A 17479-nucleotide genomic window follows, 5' to 3' on the forward strand; every position below is an offset into this window, starting at 1 on the left:
ATCTTCTTTATCCATTCATCTGTCGATGGGCATCTTTGCTCTTTCCATAGTTTGGCTATTGTGGACATTGCTGCTATAAACATCGGGGTGCACGTACCCCTTCAGATCGCTACATTTGTATCTTTGGGGTAAATACCCAGTAGTGCAATTGCTGGATCGTATGGTAACTCTATTTTCAACTTTTTGAGGAACCTCCATACTGTTTCCCAGAGCGGCTCTACCAGTTTGCATTCCCACCAACAGTGTAGGAGGGTTCTCCTTTCTCTGCATCCTCGCCAACATCTGTCGTTTCCTGACTTGTTAATTTTAGCCATTCTGACTGTTGTGAGGTGGTATCTCCTTGAGGTTTTGATTTGGATTTCCCTGATGCCGAGCGATATTGAGCATTTTTTCATGTGCCTGTTGGCCATTTGGAAAAATGCCTTTGGAAAAATGTCTGTTCATGTCTTCTGCCCACTTCTTGATTGGATTATTCTTTGGGTGTTGAGTTTGATAAGTTCTTTATAGATTTTGGATACTAGCCCTTTATCTGATATGTCATTTGCAAATATCTTCTCCCATTCTGTCGGTTGTCTTTTGGTTTTGTTGACTGTTTCTTTTGCTTTGCAAGAGCTTTTTATCTTCATGAAGTCCCAATAGTTCATTTTTGCCCTTGCTTCCCTTGCCTTTGGTGATGTTTCTAGGAAGAAGTTGCTGCGGCTGAGGTCAAAGAGGTTGCTGCCTGTGTTCTCCTCTAGGATTTTGATGGACTCCTGTCTTCTCTTCCTTCCTCCCTCCCTTTCTTCCTTCCTCCTTTCCTTTCCCTCCCTTTTCTTTCTTTTCTTTTCTTTCTCCCCCCCCTCTTCCTCCCTTCCTCCCTTTTTGTTTTTTGGGAGAGAAGTGGGGAGAAGGAGAGAGAGATTCCTAAGCAGGCTCCATGCTCAGTATGGAGCCCAACTGAGGGCTTGATCTCAGGACCCCAAGATCATGACCTGAGTCGAAATTAAGAGTCGGAGGCTTAACTGACTGAGCCACCCAGGCACCCTTCTTCATTCCTTTTTCATTCAGTTCCTCAGACTCTGTAATTTCACTTGTCTGTATTCAATTTTGCTGATTCTTTCTTTTCGCTTCTCAAATCTGCTGTTGACCTTTTCTAATGTTTTTTTTTTTTTCCTTTTAACTGTTGTACTTTTGTCTAGAAACTTTGTTTGGTCGTATTTTACACTTTCTATCTCGTTTATATTCTGTTTCTACATCTTTTACCTGGATTTCTTTACTACTTTGTCCATGATTTCCTTTAGCTTTTAGAGCCCATTTAAGACAGCTTGTTTATTGTTAGTACATTGTTCTTGTGTATGGTTTGTAATTTATTTGTTTAAAAATCGGCATTTTGAACTGTATGATGTATTAACTATGGAAATTAGATTCTCTCACCTGGGTTTGTTGTTTATTGTTGAGGGCTGTAGTCCTCCATTTGTTTACTTACTTCAGTGGGTAGAAATAGTTCCTACAAAAAGTTCTGTCAAGTTCTGACCCTTAGTACCTGTGACTGTAACCTTATTTTGAAATAGGGTCTTTCTAGATATAATGAAGTTGATGAGTAAAGATGAATTTAAAGCAGATTAGAGTCTAATCTACCATAGATTAGAGTGGGCTCTAATTCAATGACTGGTGTTCTTATAAGAAAAGGGAAATTTTAACACAGATACAGCAGAAACAGGAAGACTGGAGAAGATTTGAAGACAGACACACAGAAGAATGCCTGTGATGTGATAGTAATAAGCATAATATATGTCTAGGCCAACTTATACCAAGGATTCCTGGCAATAACCAGAATCTTGTAGAAAGTCATGGAACATATCCCTCTGAGCCTCCAGAAGGAACCAACAGGTTTCAGACCTCTGGCTTCTGTATCTGTGAGAGAATAAGTGCTTGTTTTAAGTTGCAATGTTTGTGATAATTTATTACAGCAGCCCTAGCAAATGAATACAGTGAATTTTCCAAACTATTTTTGAGAAGACTCTATTCTTTGTCATTTGTGATAACTGAAGTATGTGTTCCATTATTTCAGTGAGTAGGCAGTGGACTGACATTTCCTTAAATTCCTGAAACCAAAACAGAGAAATACTCTGTAGTCCTTGTACTTGACTTTGAGCTCTGGCACTTCAGTGCTGTGCCAGGCTTCCTACATCTCTGCCTTGACATTCACCTCCTGCTTGCATTGTGCTCACAGATCCATTAAAAGTGCATGCCCAGGTCTGGTCAGGTCTTTTCTGAGTGTACATTGTGTTCTCAGCATGTGTGTTGCACTCTGGCTTCCATGGTTTATATGTGGCCTTTCTGAGACTTTTTCCTCTGAGAAACTTCCTTTCAGTCTCCTCATTCCTGGGCATAGGGATCTGGCTGGTATTTTCCCCATCCACTGTCCCTTGCTCCAGAAAGATATCATTAGTCCATGTCTTTGAATTTTTGGACAGATGTTATCTCTGCCTGCATGACAGGAGGACAAAATAGAGGTCACCCTCTACACTGGTGTCTTAGGGAATTGTCAAGCAGGTGAAAACACTTGACCACATTATTTTAAGAACAAGACTGCTGTCTTACTTCATTTGGGCTGCAATAATAACATACCACAGACTGGTATAAAAAACTGAAATTTATTTCTCACAGTTCTGAAAGTTGGAGGTCCAACATCAGGGTGCCAGCACTGCCAGGTTCTGCTAAAAGCCCTCTTCCAAATTTCTGACTGCCGGGTTCTTACAGTGTCCTCATGAGATGGAAGGGGCTAGGGCTCTCTGTAGGGTCTCTTTTATAAGACCTCTAATCCTGTAGCCCTCATGACCTAATCATCTCCCAAAGGCTCCAGATACCATCACAATGGGCATTATCATTTCAACAAATGAATTTTGAGGGAGACATACACATTCAGACCTTAGCATCTGTATTAGTCCCTTGGCTCCAGCAGGCCACACCAGGATGTGGCTCATTTACCATAGTCACTGCTGTGCTCAGAAGTGGAGGATGGTAGAAAGTTAAATAAAAATGCCACAGTGCTTTCTTTCTGAAATGTAGTGGTATTCATTAAGCACTTCCTTGGTTGCTGTAAGTTTTTGATTGATTAAATTCCAGGCTTGCAGAGATGTTGACTCTGGCAGTTTTTGCTAGCTTAATGGTTGTTTCAGTGGAGAGAGTAATTCTTGGAGCACTTTACTCTGCAATTTTCCATGATAATACTCCTCTATTACCTTTTTTTTTTTTTTTTAAGAATTTATTTTTTAGAGCAGTTTTAGGCTTACAACAAAATTGGGAGGAATGTACAGAATTTACCTCTAAACCCCCTGCACATGCATAGCCTCCTCCATTTTCAACATCAAGCACTAGAATGGTATATTTTTTACTCACAATGAACCTGCACTCATTGACACATCATACTCACCCAAAGTTCATAGTTTATATTGCCATTCACTCTTGGTGGTGTGTTTTCCTATGGGTTTGGACAAACATATAATGACATGTCCATTATGGTACCATAGAGTATTTTCACTGCTTTAAAAATTCTCTTTTCTGCCAGTTCATCATGCTTACCCGCAACCTCTGATCTTTTTGCTGTGTCCATAGTTGTTGCCTTTTCCAAGAATGTTGTGCATGCAGTTAGAATCCTGCACTATGTATCTTTCTTAGAGTGACTTCTTTCACTTAATAATATGCATTTAAACTTTGTCTTTTCATAGTTCAGTAGTGTATTTGGTTTTTAGTGCTTAATGACATGCCATTATTTGGCTGTAACAAGTTTATCCATTCACCTACTGAAGGCCATCTTGGTTGTTTCTAAGTTTTGGCAAGTATGAACAAAGCTGCTATAAATATTTGTGTACAGGTTTTTGTATGGACATAAGTTTTCAGCTGCTTTGAGTAAATACCAAGGAGCATGACTGCTAGATCATATGATAAGAGTATGTTTAATTTTGTAAGAAACTGCAAATCTCTTTTCCAAAGAGACTGTACCATTTTGCATTCCCAGCAATGTTGGAGAGTTCCTATTGCTCCACATCCTTGCCTTTATTTGGTGTTGTCAGTATTTTGACCACATCTGATAATGTGTAGTGGAATCTTTGTTGTTTTAATTTGTATTTCTTTTTTTTTTATTTAAGATTTTATTAGAGAGAAAGTGTGAGAGAGAGCACGAGAGCAGGGTGGGGGGTAGAGGAAGAAGCAGACTCCCCGCTGAGCAGGGAGCCTAATGCGGGGCTCGATCCCGGGACTCCAGGATCATGACCTGAGCTGAAGGCAGATGCTTAACTGACTGAGCCACCCAGGAGCCCCTAATTTGCATTTCTTCGATAACCTGTGATGTAGAGCATTTTTTCGTCTACTTGCCATCTATAGGTCTTCTTTGATGTGGTGTCTATTAAGGTTTTGGCCCATTTTTTTTAAAACTGTGTTTCTTTCTCATTGAATTTTAAGAGTTCTTGGTATATTTTGGATAACACTCTTTTATCAGATGTGTCTTTTGTAATATTTTTTCATAGACTGTGACTTGTCTTTTCATTCTCTTAACATCTACCATAATCTTTGCTGTTTTCTATTTGTTGCTCTTGTTTTTTGAACATCTACCATAATCTTTGCTGTTTTCTATTTGTTGCTCTTGTTCTTTGTTCCTGTTTTTGTTTTTTTTACCTTTCTGCCTTTTGTGGGCTTTTTTTCCACCCTGCCTTTTGTGGTTTGAGTATCTTTTTTTTTTTTTTTTTTAAAGTAGGCTCCACACCCAGCATGGTGTCCAGCATGGGGCTTGAACTCACAACCCTGAGATCAAGACCTGAGCTGTTATCAAGAGTCAAACGCTTAACTGACTGAGCCGCCCTGGCACCCCAGTTTAACTGGTGTCTCATATGGTTTTGTTTTTTCTCCTTTGTTAACATATCGGTTATAGCTTTTTTTTTTTTTTTTCACGAATCCTTTCAAATAACAGTGTAGTATTTCATGAGTAGTGGGAGTACTTGATGATAAAAAAAAAATCCTTAGTCCTTTTTCTAGTCCCTTGTATCTTGCTGCTATTCATTTCACTTATATATGAACATGTGTAAGCGTAAAATATACATAAGACATGTATGTAGGCATATATAACCCAACACGTTACTATTATTTTGAACATACTAATTTGTTTGATTAATAAGTAAGTGTTCATTGTATCTTTACGTTTTTTTCCTTTATTGCTCTTCCTTTATGTAGTTCTGAATTTCTACCTTACAGTATTTCTTTTTCTCTAAATAACTTCTTTTAATATTTCTCAAAAGACAGGTCTAGTTACAATAATTTTCCCCAATTTTTTGTTTGTCTTAGTATTTTGTTTTAACTTGTGAAGGAGAATTTCATAGGGTACAGAATTCTAGGTTGATTTTTTTTCTTTTCTCTTTAAAATTTTCACTATACTCTTTTCTTGCTTCCATGGCTTCTGAGAAGGCAGATGTAATCCTTATCCCTGCTCCTCTCTATGTAAGGTGGTTTTTTCCTTTGGTTTCTTTCAAGATTTTTTCCTTATATTTCTTTATACTTATATTTTTTTTAGTATAAAAATATGCCTAGGTGTAGTTTTTTGATTGATTGTTTGCATTTATTCTGCTTGATGTGCTCTGACCTTTCTGGATCCATGGCTTAGTGTCTGACATTAATTTGGGGAAATTGTCAGTCATGCTTGTTTAAAATCTTCTGTGCTTTTCTCTTTATTCTGATATTCCTGTTATGCATATGGTAATTTTTTGTAGTTGTACCACAGCACTTGATTGTTCTGTTATTTTGGTCTTTGTTCTCTGCTTTATGTATTTTTATGACTCTACTAATACATTCCCCAGCTCAGGGATTAATTTCCTCAACTGTGTCTGTATCCTAATAAGCCCATTAAAGGCATTCTTGTTACAGTGTTTCTGATCTTCAGTATTTATTTTTGGTTCTTTCTTAGGATTTCCATCTCTCTGCTCACATTGTTCATCTGTTCTTGCATGTTGTTTACTTAGTCCATTATACCCCTTAGCATATTAATTGTTATTTTTAAATAATTTTGTCACTTCAAGTTGTTCTGTTTGCCTTTTGGTGTGCCATGCTATTTTTTTCCTGATAGCCAGATGTAATGTACTGGATGAAAAGAACTACTGTAAATAAGCCTGTAGTGATTTGGTTTTTAGATGTGCGGGAAAGGGAAGAGTTCTCTAGTGCTCTGATTAGCTCTCAGTCTTTTAATGATCCCATGCTTCTGGTCTGTGAACTTAAGAAGTTTCTCAGTATTCCCCCTCTCCCTGCCTTAGGGGTACAGAATAGCTAGAGTTGGGGATATTGGGTGTTTCCCTTCTTCCATATGGGATAGTAGACCTGACTGAAGTTGCTTATTTCCCTTCTCTAGGTATTTTGGCTCTGATAATACTTAATTAGGTTAGGCTCTAGTTAACTAGTTCCTCCAAGGAGCATGCTTTTTAAAGAACATAGTGCTGTGTTATATTTTTAAATGGTTCCTTTATTTTTAAATGGTTCCTTTCCTTGCCTGAAGCGTGAGGGGTTTTTTCTCCAAAGTTTATTGTGGGAATCTGGTCCAGTTCCTAGAGGTATATGTCAAAATATTATGGGGGCTCCCCTATGACTGGGTCCCCTACAGTTGTCCACTTTGAATATCCAGCAGTTCAGGAGAATGAAACAGTTCAGGTTTTCCAACCTTGGCACTGGTGGACATGGTAGTTTTCTTTCGTGAACCTCTGCTCCCTTCATAGCTTTTTTTAATTTAGAGATCAACATGTCAATAGGGTTGTTTGTGAGTTAATCTATGTCAATTCAGATCAAATCGTTGTATATTTTCTTTGATATGAATGGAATGGAATAGGAAGAAATGCAAATTGAAATTGTTTTCATTAATTTTTACTTTATTTTCAGTTTGAAAAATACTGTAAAATGTAAAATTGGATTGATAGCTAATTTTTGTCCTATCTTTTTTCATGTAGATTTGAAACCAAAATTGATTCATTTCATGTTACTGGCTTACCAGATAATTCAACAAAACCCCGCCTCCTTTCTTCATTGGATGATGCTACGTCACTCTTCCAAATTATATTTGAGATAAATCCATTAGATGAAACTGTTGCTCAAAGATGTATCATAGAAGCTGAACCTTTAGAAATGATATATGATGCAGTAAGCATTTTTTTAATCACTAAGTTTTAATATATTTCAGTTTGCTTTGAGTTTGTGCCTAATGTTAATGTTACTTATTTTAACAGAGAACAGTGAATAGTATAGTGGAATTCTTCAGACCTCCAAAAGAGGTAAATCTAGCACAGCTCACGTCAGCGACTTTGACAAAACTTGAAGAATTTCGTGACAAGACAGCAACAGGTAAATGCTAGTATTAATGTTGGTATATTAAGAATTGTATCCTAAACTAAACTTCTGGTCATGTTAAACTGATATTAGTAAGGTATACTTTAAATTTATGCTTCTAGACTAGATATAGTTTAGTTGAAACTAATGGGTACTGTTTTATTTAAAATTCAGGTATAACGATAATCATTTCTTACATCCAGAAAGGACAAACCTATTATCACATTCAAATTAATTGCATATTTTGTTAGGATTTTTGGAATTCTGTTCATGAGAGAATGAACCTGTCATTTTTCTTTCATGTAATGAACTTCAGATTTTAATGTATTGGTCACAGAAAATAAAAATGCCATCCTTTTTTATTCTTTTGCAGAATTTTTATAAGACTGGGTGTTATTTTTTCTTTCAGTATTTTACCTAATTGAACAGTAAAACCATATGGACTTGGAGATTTCTTTGTGGAAGATTTTAAATTACAGATTCCATTTTTTTTTATTTTTTTTTTTAAAGATTTTATTTATTTATTTGACAGAGAGACACAGCGAGAGAGGAACACAAGCAGGGGGAGTGAAAGAGGGAGAAGCAGGCTTCCCGCCGAGCAGGGAGCCCGATGCGGGGCTTGATCCCAGGACGCTGGGATCATGACCTGAGCCGAAGGCAGGCGCTTAACGACTGAGCCACCCAGGCACCCCACAGATTCCATTTTTAAAATATATTTTAAATATATATTTAATATATGATATAAATATATATAATATATATAAATATATATTTAAAATATATTAGATCACATAAAGGTGATCTGTAGGATTTGATTTGATTTATTTTCTAAAGATTTTATTTATTTGACAGAGAGACAGCAAGAGAGGGAACACAAGCAGGGGGAGTGGGAGAGGGAGAAGCCGGCTTCCCGCAGAGAAGGGAGCCCGATGTGGGGCTCGATCCCAGGATCCTGGGATCATGACCTGAGCCGAAGGCAGATGCTTAACGACTGAGCCAACCAGGTGCCCCAGATCTGTAGGATTTTAATGCCTTCCAATTTCTTGATACTTGCTTTCTGGCTCAGCATATGGTAATTTAAAAAAATACTTCACGTATGTTTCGCTATACATATTTTTAGGTCATATTTATCACATACTTCAAATCTTCTGTATCCTTATTGGATTTTTTCCTGTCTTCTGTCACCATATTCCAGTAGTTCTTCAGAGAAATAAATGAAAAATGTCACTGTGAATGTGCATTTGTCTATTTCTTTTAGATCTGTCATTTTTTAAATAAATTTGCTGTCAATAGGTACATGCATAATAAAAATTTTTTCTCCAATAAACCAGATCTTTTCTTTGTATGAAGTTGACTATGTGTATCTTTAGTAATGTTTTCATTTTTTTCCCCAATATTTTTATTCATTTATTTTTTCTGATAATAGTATGGATATTATAGTTTTTTCTTGGTTCGAATTTGCTTATTTATTTTTGTTGTTCTTCTTTTACTCTGTATCTTTACTTTTAGATGTGTCATAACAACATGTAGTGGGATATTTTTCAGTCTATATTTGCACACTTTTTTTCTTTTTTTAGATAAATTTTAGCATTACTTTGTTTCCCTCCACCCCCTCACTATACCATTTGAAACTTAAACGTTCTCTTTTTTTACTCTAGTATAATTACAACACATGTTTTTCTCAAGATAGAAATTTAATAAATTTTTACCCTCGGTCAGTACAAGGACTTGAGAGCAGTTGAATTCCCATTTACCATCCTCATCATTTACATGCTATTGTTATTTCTTTCTTTTACCTTTTTTTTATTTAATTCAAGTATAGTTGGTTTACAGTGTTAGTGGTAGGTAAACAACATGATTAGCCAATTCTACATATTACACGTTATTTTGTTTTTAGAGGGAGAGAGAACGTGTGCATGTGCTCCAGCTGGGTGGGGGAGGGGCAAAGGGAGAGGAAGAGAGGGAATTTTTTTTTTTTGCAAGTTTCTTTTTCTAAAATTTTTTTTAAAAAGATTTTATTTATTTATTTGACAGAGACACAGCGAGAGAGGGAACAAAAGCAGGGGGAGTGGGAGAGGGAGAAGCAGGCTTTCCGCCGAGCAGGGAGCCCAATGTGGGGCTTGATCCCAGGACCCTGGGATTATGACCTGAGCCGAAGGCAGATGCTTAACTGACTGAGCCACCAGGCGCCCCAAGATTGTCTTATCTTTTCTGTTCTGTAGTTTCAGTGTAATATATCCAGCTGTGGACCATTCTGAGGATTGGTAGGTTGAATGAATTTTAGAAAATTCATCTTGAAGATTTTTACCCATTAACTCTTCATACACTTCTCTTAAATCTTTTCTTCTGGAACTCTGGATTAATGTATTTTAGCCTTCCTTACTCTACCTTTTATTCTTCTATATCCTGTTTTCTTTCCTTTTTTTTTTTTTTTTCCCTCTGTTACATGCCAGGTAATTTCTTTTATCTTCTGAATTACTGAGATCCTCTTAAACTGTGTCTAATATGCTATTAAATCTTTCGGTTAAAATTTAGTGATTATATTTTTCATTTTCAGAATTGTTTTGTTCTAAATTAAAATCTGCTTTGTTCTTTATAGTGCTTTAAATTTGTCTTTATTTCTTCAGACAGCGTAAGTGTAGTTATTTTATATTCTCTCTCACCAGATAATTCTCTATTCAGATAGTTTCATTAAACTTCTTTGTTTTTCTTCCTCCTATATTTTGTTTTGGCTGATTCTTATTCATGGTAACCTTTGTTTTTATATATTTAGGGATTTTTGATTGTGTGCTATTCATTTTTCTTGGAAAATTATTTGGGAAAATTCTCTGGAGCCTAGGTTAAGTGGACTTTCATTCCAGGAAGAATTTTATTTTCTTCTCCCAGTTGTCTTGGGTATGTTGGTGGACAGTACTTGAGATATTTTGGAATGCCAAGGAGATGTTGCGCTGTGTACCCACATGAGGACTCTATTGTGGTTACAATCATAGGGGTACTACCCCCTTTTCCCAGTTTTTCTCAGAGCCTTTCTTTCCATTCCCTGTGAGTAGATTTTAGAGAGAAGAATGTTTAACTTCTGGATTACTCTTGTCTTGAGTGTGTATCTTTTGAGATTCTAGATTTGTGAGAAGGGCCCTTGCTGGACTCCTCACCTGTGGCTTCTGTTCCCTGTGCTCTGTGAGGTTGTGAAAAGGAGTTAAGTTTACCAGGTGCAAAAAATGATCTCAGGATAAAATTTTTCTGGGCCTTATTTAAATCTGTTAGCTTATTACTCCTTCAGTTTGATGTTTGAGTTGATAAATCCTTAGTCTCTTGCCTCCTTATTGTTTCTTAGTAAGTTTTTTGTTGCTGTTTTATTTTATTTCCAACATTTTTGGTTGCTTTTAGTGGAAGAATAGGTCTTGCTACTTATATTACCAGGATTTGGAAATTTAGTTAAATGTTTTAGTTTAAGTACAAGACTTTATCTTTGTTAAAATTCATTTTTTTGTGTTTGAGTCTTATCTTTGAAGCCTTGAATAAAAGGGTATCATTTTCTGGTTAAAATCATTTAATATCAGTTGACTTCTCAGGGGTCCTTATAACCTTCTTCGTCTCATGGACAGCTTTGACAGTTGGAAGCCCTGGAATCTCTTATCAAAATTATGATTTTAAGTACATAGACTGCATAGAATTACAAAGAAAATAAATTCAATAGAACATAGTTTCAAAATATTTTTTAAGAATCTCAAATTTGTGTTAGTAGTAATGTACCTGCTTTTCTTTATGGATTAAAATAACAGGAATTAACGGTAGGTCAAAACACTAAATTTGAAGGTATAAATGAAACTTCAACATATGTTCAGTTATGTTAAGGAATATAAATGATATACAATTTGTATAAGTAACAAAGTTTGTTGCCTACCTTTATAATTGAAAGAAATACTCACTGTCAGCAGTAGTTAATGAAAATAAAAATGTAACTTTTTTCCCATTCAGGTTCATGAAATCTCTGAATTGCATTTGTGGCTGCATGATTAATTGTGCCTGATACGGTTCATATTTTCAAATTTTCTCTCAAGAAGTAAAGGCAGGGGCACCTGGGTGGCTCAGTCAGTTAAGCATCTAACTTTTGGTTTTGACTCAGGTCATGATCTCAGGGTCATGAGATCCAGCCCTGTGTCAGGGTCTGCACTTGTGGGCATGGAGTCTGCTTGAGATTTTGTCTTTCTTTCTCCCTTTGCCCCTTTTCCCCTGCTTGCATGCTCGCTTTCTCTGTCAATTAAAAAAAAAAAGAAATTATTAAAAAAAAAAAGTAAAGGCAGACCTTAAGTACGTTGCTCAATTATTGGTATATTACATCTGTAATAATCCCTCAATTTATTAGTTATCTGTTTAGTAAAGAGGAAGAAATTTAGTTAACATAGAATGCCTGTTTTATGAAATTTAGCATCTTCTAATGATCAATGCTTTTCTTTCTACTTATACCTAAATTTATGTGTTTAAAATTTTCTCACAATCCGGGGATGCCTGGGTGGCTCAGTCGGTTAAGCGTCTGCCTTCGGCTCAGGTCATGATCTCAGGGTCCTGCGATTGAGTCCCACCTTGGGCTCTCTTCTCAATGGGGAGCCTGCTTCTCCCTCTCCTTCTCCCTCTGCCTGCCACTCCCCCTGCTTGTTCTCTATCAAGTAAATAAATAAAATCTTTAAGAAAATTTTTTTTTTCTCACAATCCACATTCACTTGACCAGTTAATAAAAGATATTAACTTATCTTTTTCTTTCTAAAGAAATCTGGGCATTTGTCCATTTCAGTCTTCTAAGACCTCTGTGGTTGTCAGTGATTTCTAGGGAAGTGTTAATGTTGATCGAGTAATATCACCAGGTTAGGTATCTGGGATGTGATATGACTGTATCAAGTGTTCCCTTAAGTAAAAGTCTTCACCAGTTAGAGTTTTAAGTTCTCTTACCATGTCCTAGTTTTCCAGGTTGAATGTAATCTTTGACAGAGTAGATGGATTAAAAAAACAGAAACAGAACTATTCTGTTTTTCAATCATTTCTTATTATGTTATTCAAAGAAAGCTGGTTTGTTTTTACTTCCATAATAATGCTTATTTCTGCTATGACTGTAACTAAAGCCTCCCTTTAAAGCAGTGAACTTGTCCCCCCACCCAAAAATATACCGGGCATTTAATCTTACTGACATTTCTGTAGGTTCATAAAAGTTTTATATTTGTTTCTGGTTATGTCTTCCTATTGTCAGTGTCTCCTTAAAACTTGAGATTATGGCAGATACTGCTTTTTAGCTACTTTTGATTTTTTAATTCTTGGCTGAAATTCTCACTGGAGAGGTTTCCAATTTTGTCAGTGTTAGTTGTAGAACTCTATTTTTGTTAAGTCTGTATTACATCTCTAGTTGAACTCAGAATTTGCTCAGTTCTGGCTGTCACAAAATCTAACATGAAATTGTCATTTTTCTCCCACCATTCCATTGTGTTTACTTTGTCTTTGTTGGTAAAAATGAGGTGTGCTAATATGATTCTCCTGTTTCTTCTCTCCCCTAAGAGAAAATATTTTAGTCAAGTTAATAAAAAAATCACTTCATGTTTTGAGGAGACCTTCAAGTAATGTCTAACTAGTTTAAAGATCATATTGTTGGGCTGCATTACCTGTCAGTTTTATAATTGCATTTTGAATACATTATACATTTCCCCTTTTTCATAGGCAGGTGTGCATTATGTTCTTCATATACATATATGTGTCTTCTTGGGTTTTTATTCATTTTCCCTATTATTTTCTCCATCTGAGTATGTTCTATATTGGATTGTAGATAATTGCCTTAATTCTAGAAGCTGTAGGGTTTGCATTTACCCCTCTGTTAAAATCTCACGTTCGATTTATAGTCCAAATTCTGTGTATTGATATGTTACATACTCAGTAGGATTCATAAGATTAGGCCTCTCTTCTGATTGATTATTCCAATTTACAGAGACCATTACTTGTTATTGTTAAATATAAATGCATTGTATTGGAAACCCACCCTGTTCCTTCAGATTTGTAGACTTTTTTTCCTCTAAGATTTGTTTTCCTAAGTTTTTATTTTTTTTACTTAATAAAGAATTACCAGAGGAGCCTGGGTGGCTCATTTGGTTAAGAGTTGGACTCGATTCCAGCTCAGGTCATGATCTCAGGGTCCTCCACCTTGTGCTGTCTCTGTCTCTCTGTCTCTCTCTCTGTCTCTCTCTCTCTCTCAAATCTTAAAAAAAAAAAAAAAAAATTACCAAAATAGTAAATATCCACTGTATAAACTTCAAATGTTAAATATTTTATTTTTTCCATTTTCTAATTTAAATTCAATTAACATATAATGTGTTACTGGTTTCAGAGGTAGAGGTCAGTGATTCATAAGGCTTATACCCAGTGCTCATTACATCACGTGCCCTCCTTAATGTCTGTCACCCATCCCCCCACCTCCTCCCCTCCAGGAACCTTCAGTTTGTTTCTTATGATTAAGTCTCTTACAATTTGTCTCCCCCTCTGGTTTCATCTTGTTTTATCTTTTACTCTCTTCCCCTATGATTCTCTGTTTTGTTTCTTAAATTCCACTTATCACCTTTACCGGGCCGGCAAGGCAGGGGTATGGCTCTGGCAATCGTGCTGCCGATGTGATTCGAGATCCTGCCCGGGATTGGCATCATGGGCGTGTGCTTGGTCATCCCTGGCATAGCCACGGCGCACATCCACATGGTTCAGTAACGGGGGCAAGGAAAAAAGGGTTGCCTATTATCCATATCAGTGGAGTTTGATGCAAAGAGATAGGCGGTTCTCTGGAGTTAATCGTTACTATGTGTCAAAGGGTTTGGAGAATATCGATTAAGGAAGTATTTTCCTGATTGATGAAATATAATTCAGTCATACTCATCTACCCCTTCGAGAAGGTTATGCAGTGTATTAATGTAGTGCATAATAAAAACAACAAAAAAGTAGATTGACTTACTTTGTTTAGCATAACATCCTCTAGTTCCATCCATGTCATTACAAATGTTAAGATTTCATTTTTTTTTTTTGATGGCTGAGTAGTATTCCATTGTACATATATACCACATCTTCTTTATCCATTCATCTATTGATGAACATCTGGGTTCTTTCCATAGTTTGGCTATTGTGGACATTGCTGCTATAAACATTGGGGTGCAGATGCCCCTTTGGATCACTACATTTGTATCTTTGGGGTAAATACCCACTGCAGTTGCTTGGTCATAGGTTCGCTCTATTTTCAACTTTCTGAGAAACCTCTGTAGTGTTTTCCAGAGTGGCTGCACCAGCTTGCATTTCCACCAGCACTGTAGGAGGGTTCCCCTTTATCCTAATCCTTGCCAACATCTGTCATTTCCTGACTTGTTAATTTTAGCCATTCTGACTGGTGTAAGGTGGTATCTCGTTGTGGTCTTGATTTGTATTTCCCTCATGACAAGTGATGTTGAGCATTTTTTCATGTGTCTTTTGGCCATTTTTATGTCTTCTTTGGGGAGATGTCTGTTCATGTCTTCTGCCCATTTCTTGATTGGATTCTTTGTTCTTTGGGTGTTGAGTTTGATAAGTTCTTCATAGATTTTGGATACTAGCCCTTTATCTGATATGTCATTTGCAAATATGTTCTCCCATTCTGTCGGTTGTCTTTTGGTTTTGTTGACTGATTCCTTTGCTGTACAAAAGCTTTTTATCTTGATGAAGTCCCAATAGTTCATTTTTGCCCTTGCTTCCCTTGCCTTTGGTGATGTTTCTAGGAAGAAGTTGCTGTGGCTGAGGTCGAAGAGGTTGCTGCCTGTGGATTTTGATGGACTCCTGTCTCACATTGAGGTCTTTCAACCATTTGGAGTCTATTTTTGTGTGTGGTGTAAGGAAATGGTCCAGTTTCATTCTTCTGCATGTGGCTGTTCAATTTTCCCAACACCATTAGTTGAAGAAACTGCCTTTTTTCCATTGGATATTCTTTCCTGCTTTGTTAAAGAATAGTTGACCATAGAATTGAGGGCCCATTTCTGGGTTCTCTGTCCTATTCCCTTAATCTCCGTGTCTGTTTTTGTGCCAGTACCATACCGTCTTGATGCTTACAGCTTTGTAATAGAGCTTAAGGTCTGGAATTGTAGAAGCCACCAGTTTTGGTTTTCTTTTTCAACATTCCTCTGGCTAGTCAGGGTCTTTGCTGGTTCCATTCAAGTTTTAGAATTATTTGTTCCAGCTCTGTGAAAAAAGATGATGGTATTTTAATAGGGATTGCACTGTATGTGTAGATTGTTCTAAGTAGCATAGACTTCTAACAATATTTGTTCTTCCAATCCATGAGCATGGAATGTTTTTCCATTTTGTTGGGTTTTCCTTAAATTATTTCATGAGTGTTCTATAGTTTTCTGAGGACAGATCTTTTGCCTCTGGTTAGGTTTATTCCTAGGTATCTTATGATTTTGGATGCAATTGTAGATGGGATTGACTCCTTAATTTCTTTTTCTTCCATCTCATTGTGTGTAGAAATGCAGCTAATTTTTGTGCATTGATTTTATATCCTGCCACTTTGCTGAATTCCTGTATGAGTTCCAGCAATTTTGGGTTTTCCACATAAAGTATCATGTCATCTGCAAACAGTGAGAATTTGACTTCTTCTTTGCAGATTTGGATGCCTTTTATTTCTTTTTGTTGTCTGATTGCTGAGGCTAGGAATTCTAGTACTATGCTGAACAGCAGTGGTAATAGTGGACATCCCTGCTGTGTTCTTGACCTTATGCAAAAAGCTCCCAGTTTTTCCCCATTGAGAATATTCACTGTGGGCTTTTCCTATATGGGTTTTATGATACTGAGGTATGTTCCTGCTATCCCTACACTGTGAAGAGTTTTAATCAAGAAAGGATGCTGTACTTTGTTAAATGCTTTTTCTGCATCTATTGAAAGGATCATATGGTTCTTGTCATTTCTTTTATTAATGTAGTGTATCCCATTGAACCATCCTTGCAGCCCAGGAGTGAATTCCACTTAGTCTTGGTGAATAATCCTTTTAATGTACTATTGGATCCTCTTGGCTAGTAATTTGGTGAGAATTTTGGCATCGATGTTCATCAGGGATATTGGTCTGTAATTCTCCTTTTTAGTGGCGTCTTTATCTGGTTTTGGGATCAAAGTAATGCTGGCCTCATAGAATAAGTTTAGAAGTTTTCCTTCCATTTCTTGTTTTTTTTTTAATTTTATTATGTTATGTTAGTCACCATACAGTACATCATTAGTTTTTGATGTAGTGATCCACGATTCATTGTTTTCGTATAACACCCAGTACTCCATGCAGTACGTGCCCTCTTTAATAACCATCACCAGGCTAACTCAGCCCCCACTTCCCCCAAACCCTCAGTTTGTTTCTCAGAGTCCATAGTCTCTCATGGTTCATCTCTCTCTCCGATTTCTCCCCCATTTTTCCCTTCCTTTTCCTAATGTACTCCATGTTATTCCTTATGTTCCACAAATAAGTGAAACCATATGATAATTGGCGTTCTCTGCTTGACTTACTTCACTTAGCATAATCTCCTCCAGTCCCAGCCATGTTGATGTAAAAGTTGGGTATTCATCCTTTCTGATGGCTGAGTAATATTGCATTGTATATATGGATCACATCTTCTTTATCCATTCATGTGTTGAAGGGCATCTCGGCTCTTTCCACAGTTTGGCAATTGTGGACCATGCTGCTATGAACATTGGAGTGTGTATGGCCCTTCTTTTCACTACATCTGTGTCTTTGGAGTAAATACCCAGTAGTGCAATTGCTGGGTCATAGGGTAGCTCTATTTTTAATTTTTTGAGGCACCTCCACACTGTTTTCCAAAGTGGCTGTACCAACTTGCATTCCCACCAACAGTGTAAGAGGGTTCCCCTTTCTCCCCAACCTCTCCAACATTTGTTGTTTCTTGCCGTGTCCATTTTTGCCATTCTGACTGGTGTAAGGTGGTATTTCACTGTGGTTTTGATTTGAATTTCCCTGAAGGCTAATGATGAAGAACATTTTTTCATGTGTCTGTTAGCCATTTGTATGTCTTTGGAGAAGTGTCTGTTCATGTCTTCTGCCCATTTTTTGACTTGATTATTTGTTTTTTGGGTGTTGAGTTGGAGAAGTTCTTTATAG

The 17479-nt window shown here is 36.8% G+C and overlaps 1 protein-coding gene and 1 pseudogene across 4 annotated transcripts in view; both read left to right on the forward strand.

Annotated features, from left to right (window-relative positions):
* Nucleotides 1-17479, forward strand: part of VPS13A (vacuolar protein sorting 13 homolog A) — a 262998-nt gene that overhangs the window by 61648 nt on the left and 183871 nt on the right. For all 4 annotated transcript variants that reach the window (XM_081804091.1, XM_081804093.1, XM_081804092.1 and 1 more), the window contains 2 exons: nt 6963-7152; nt 7239-7353. In XM_081804091.1, the coding sequence (XP_081660217.1) occupies nt 6963-7152; nt 7239-7353 (305 nt within the window). The remainder of the gene's footprint in view (nt 1-6962; nt 7153-7238; nt 7354-17479) is intronic.
* Nucleotides 13981-15879, forward strand: LOC102727890 (NADH dehydrogenase [ubiquinone] 1 alpha subcomplex subunit 1 pseudogene; annotated as a pseudogene).

Source organism: Leptonychotes weddellii, chromosome 14 (genome assembly GCF_054177405.1).
Source record: "Leptonychotes weddellii isolate Sample4059 chromosome 14, ASM5417740v2, whole genome shotgun sequence".
In the NCBI taxonomy this organism is placed as follows: domain Eukaryota; kingdom Metazoa; phylum Chordata; class Mammalia; order Carnivora; family Phocidae; genus Leptonychotes; species Leptonychotes weddellii.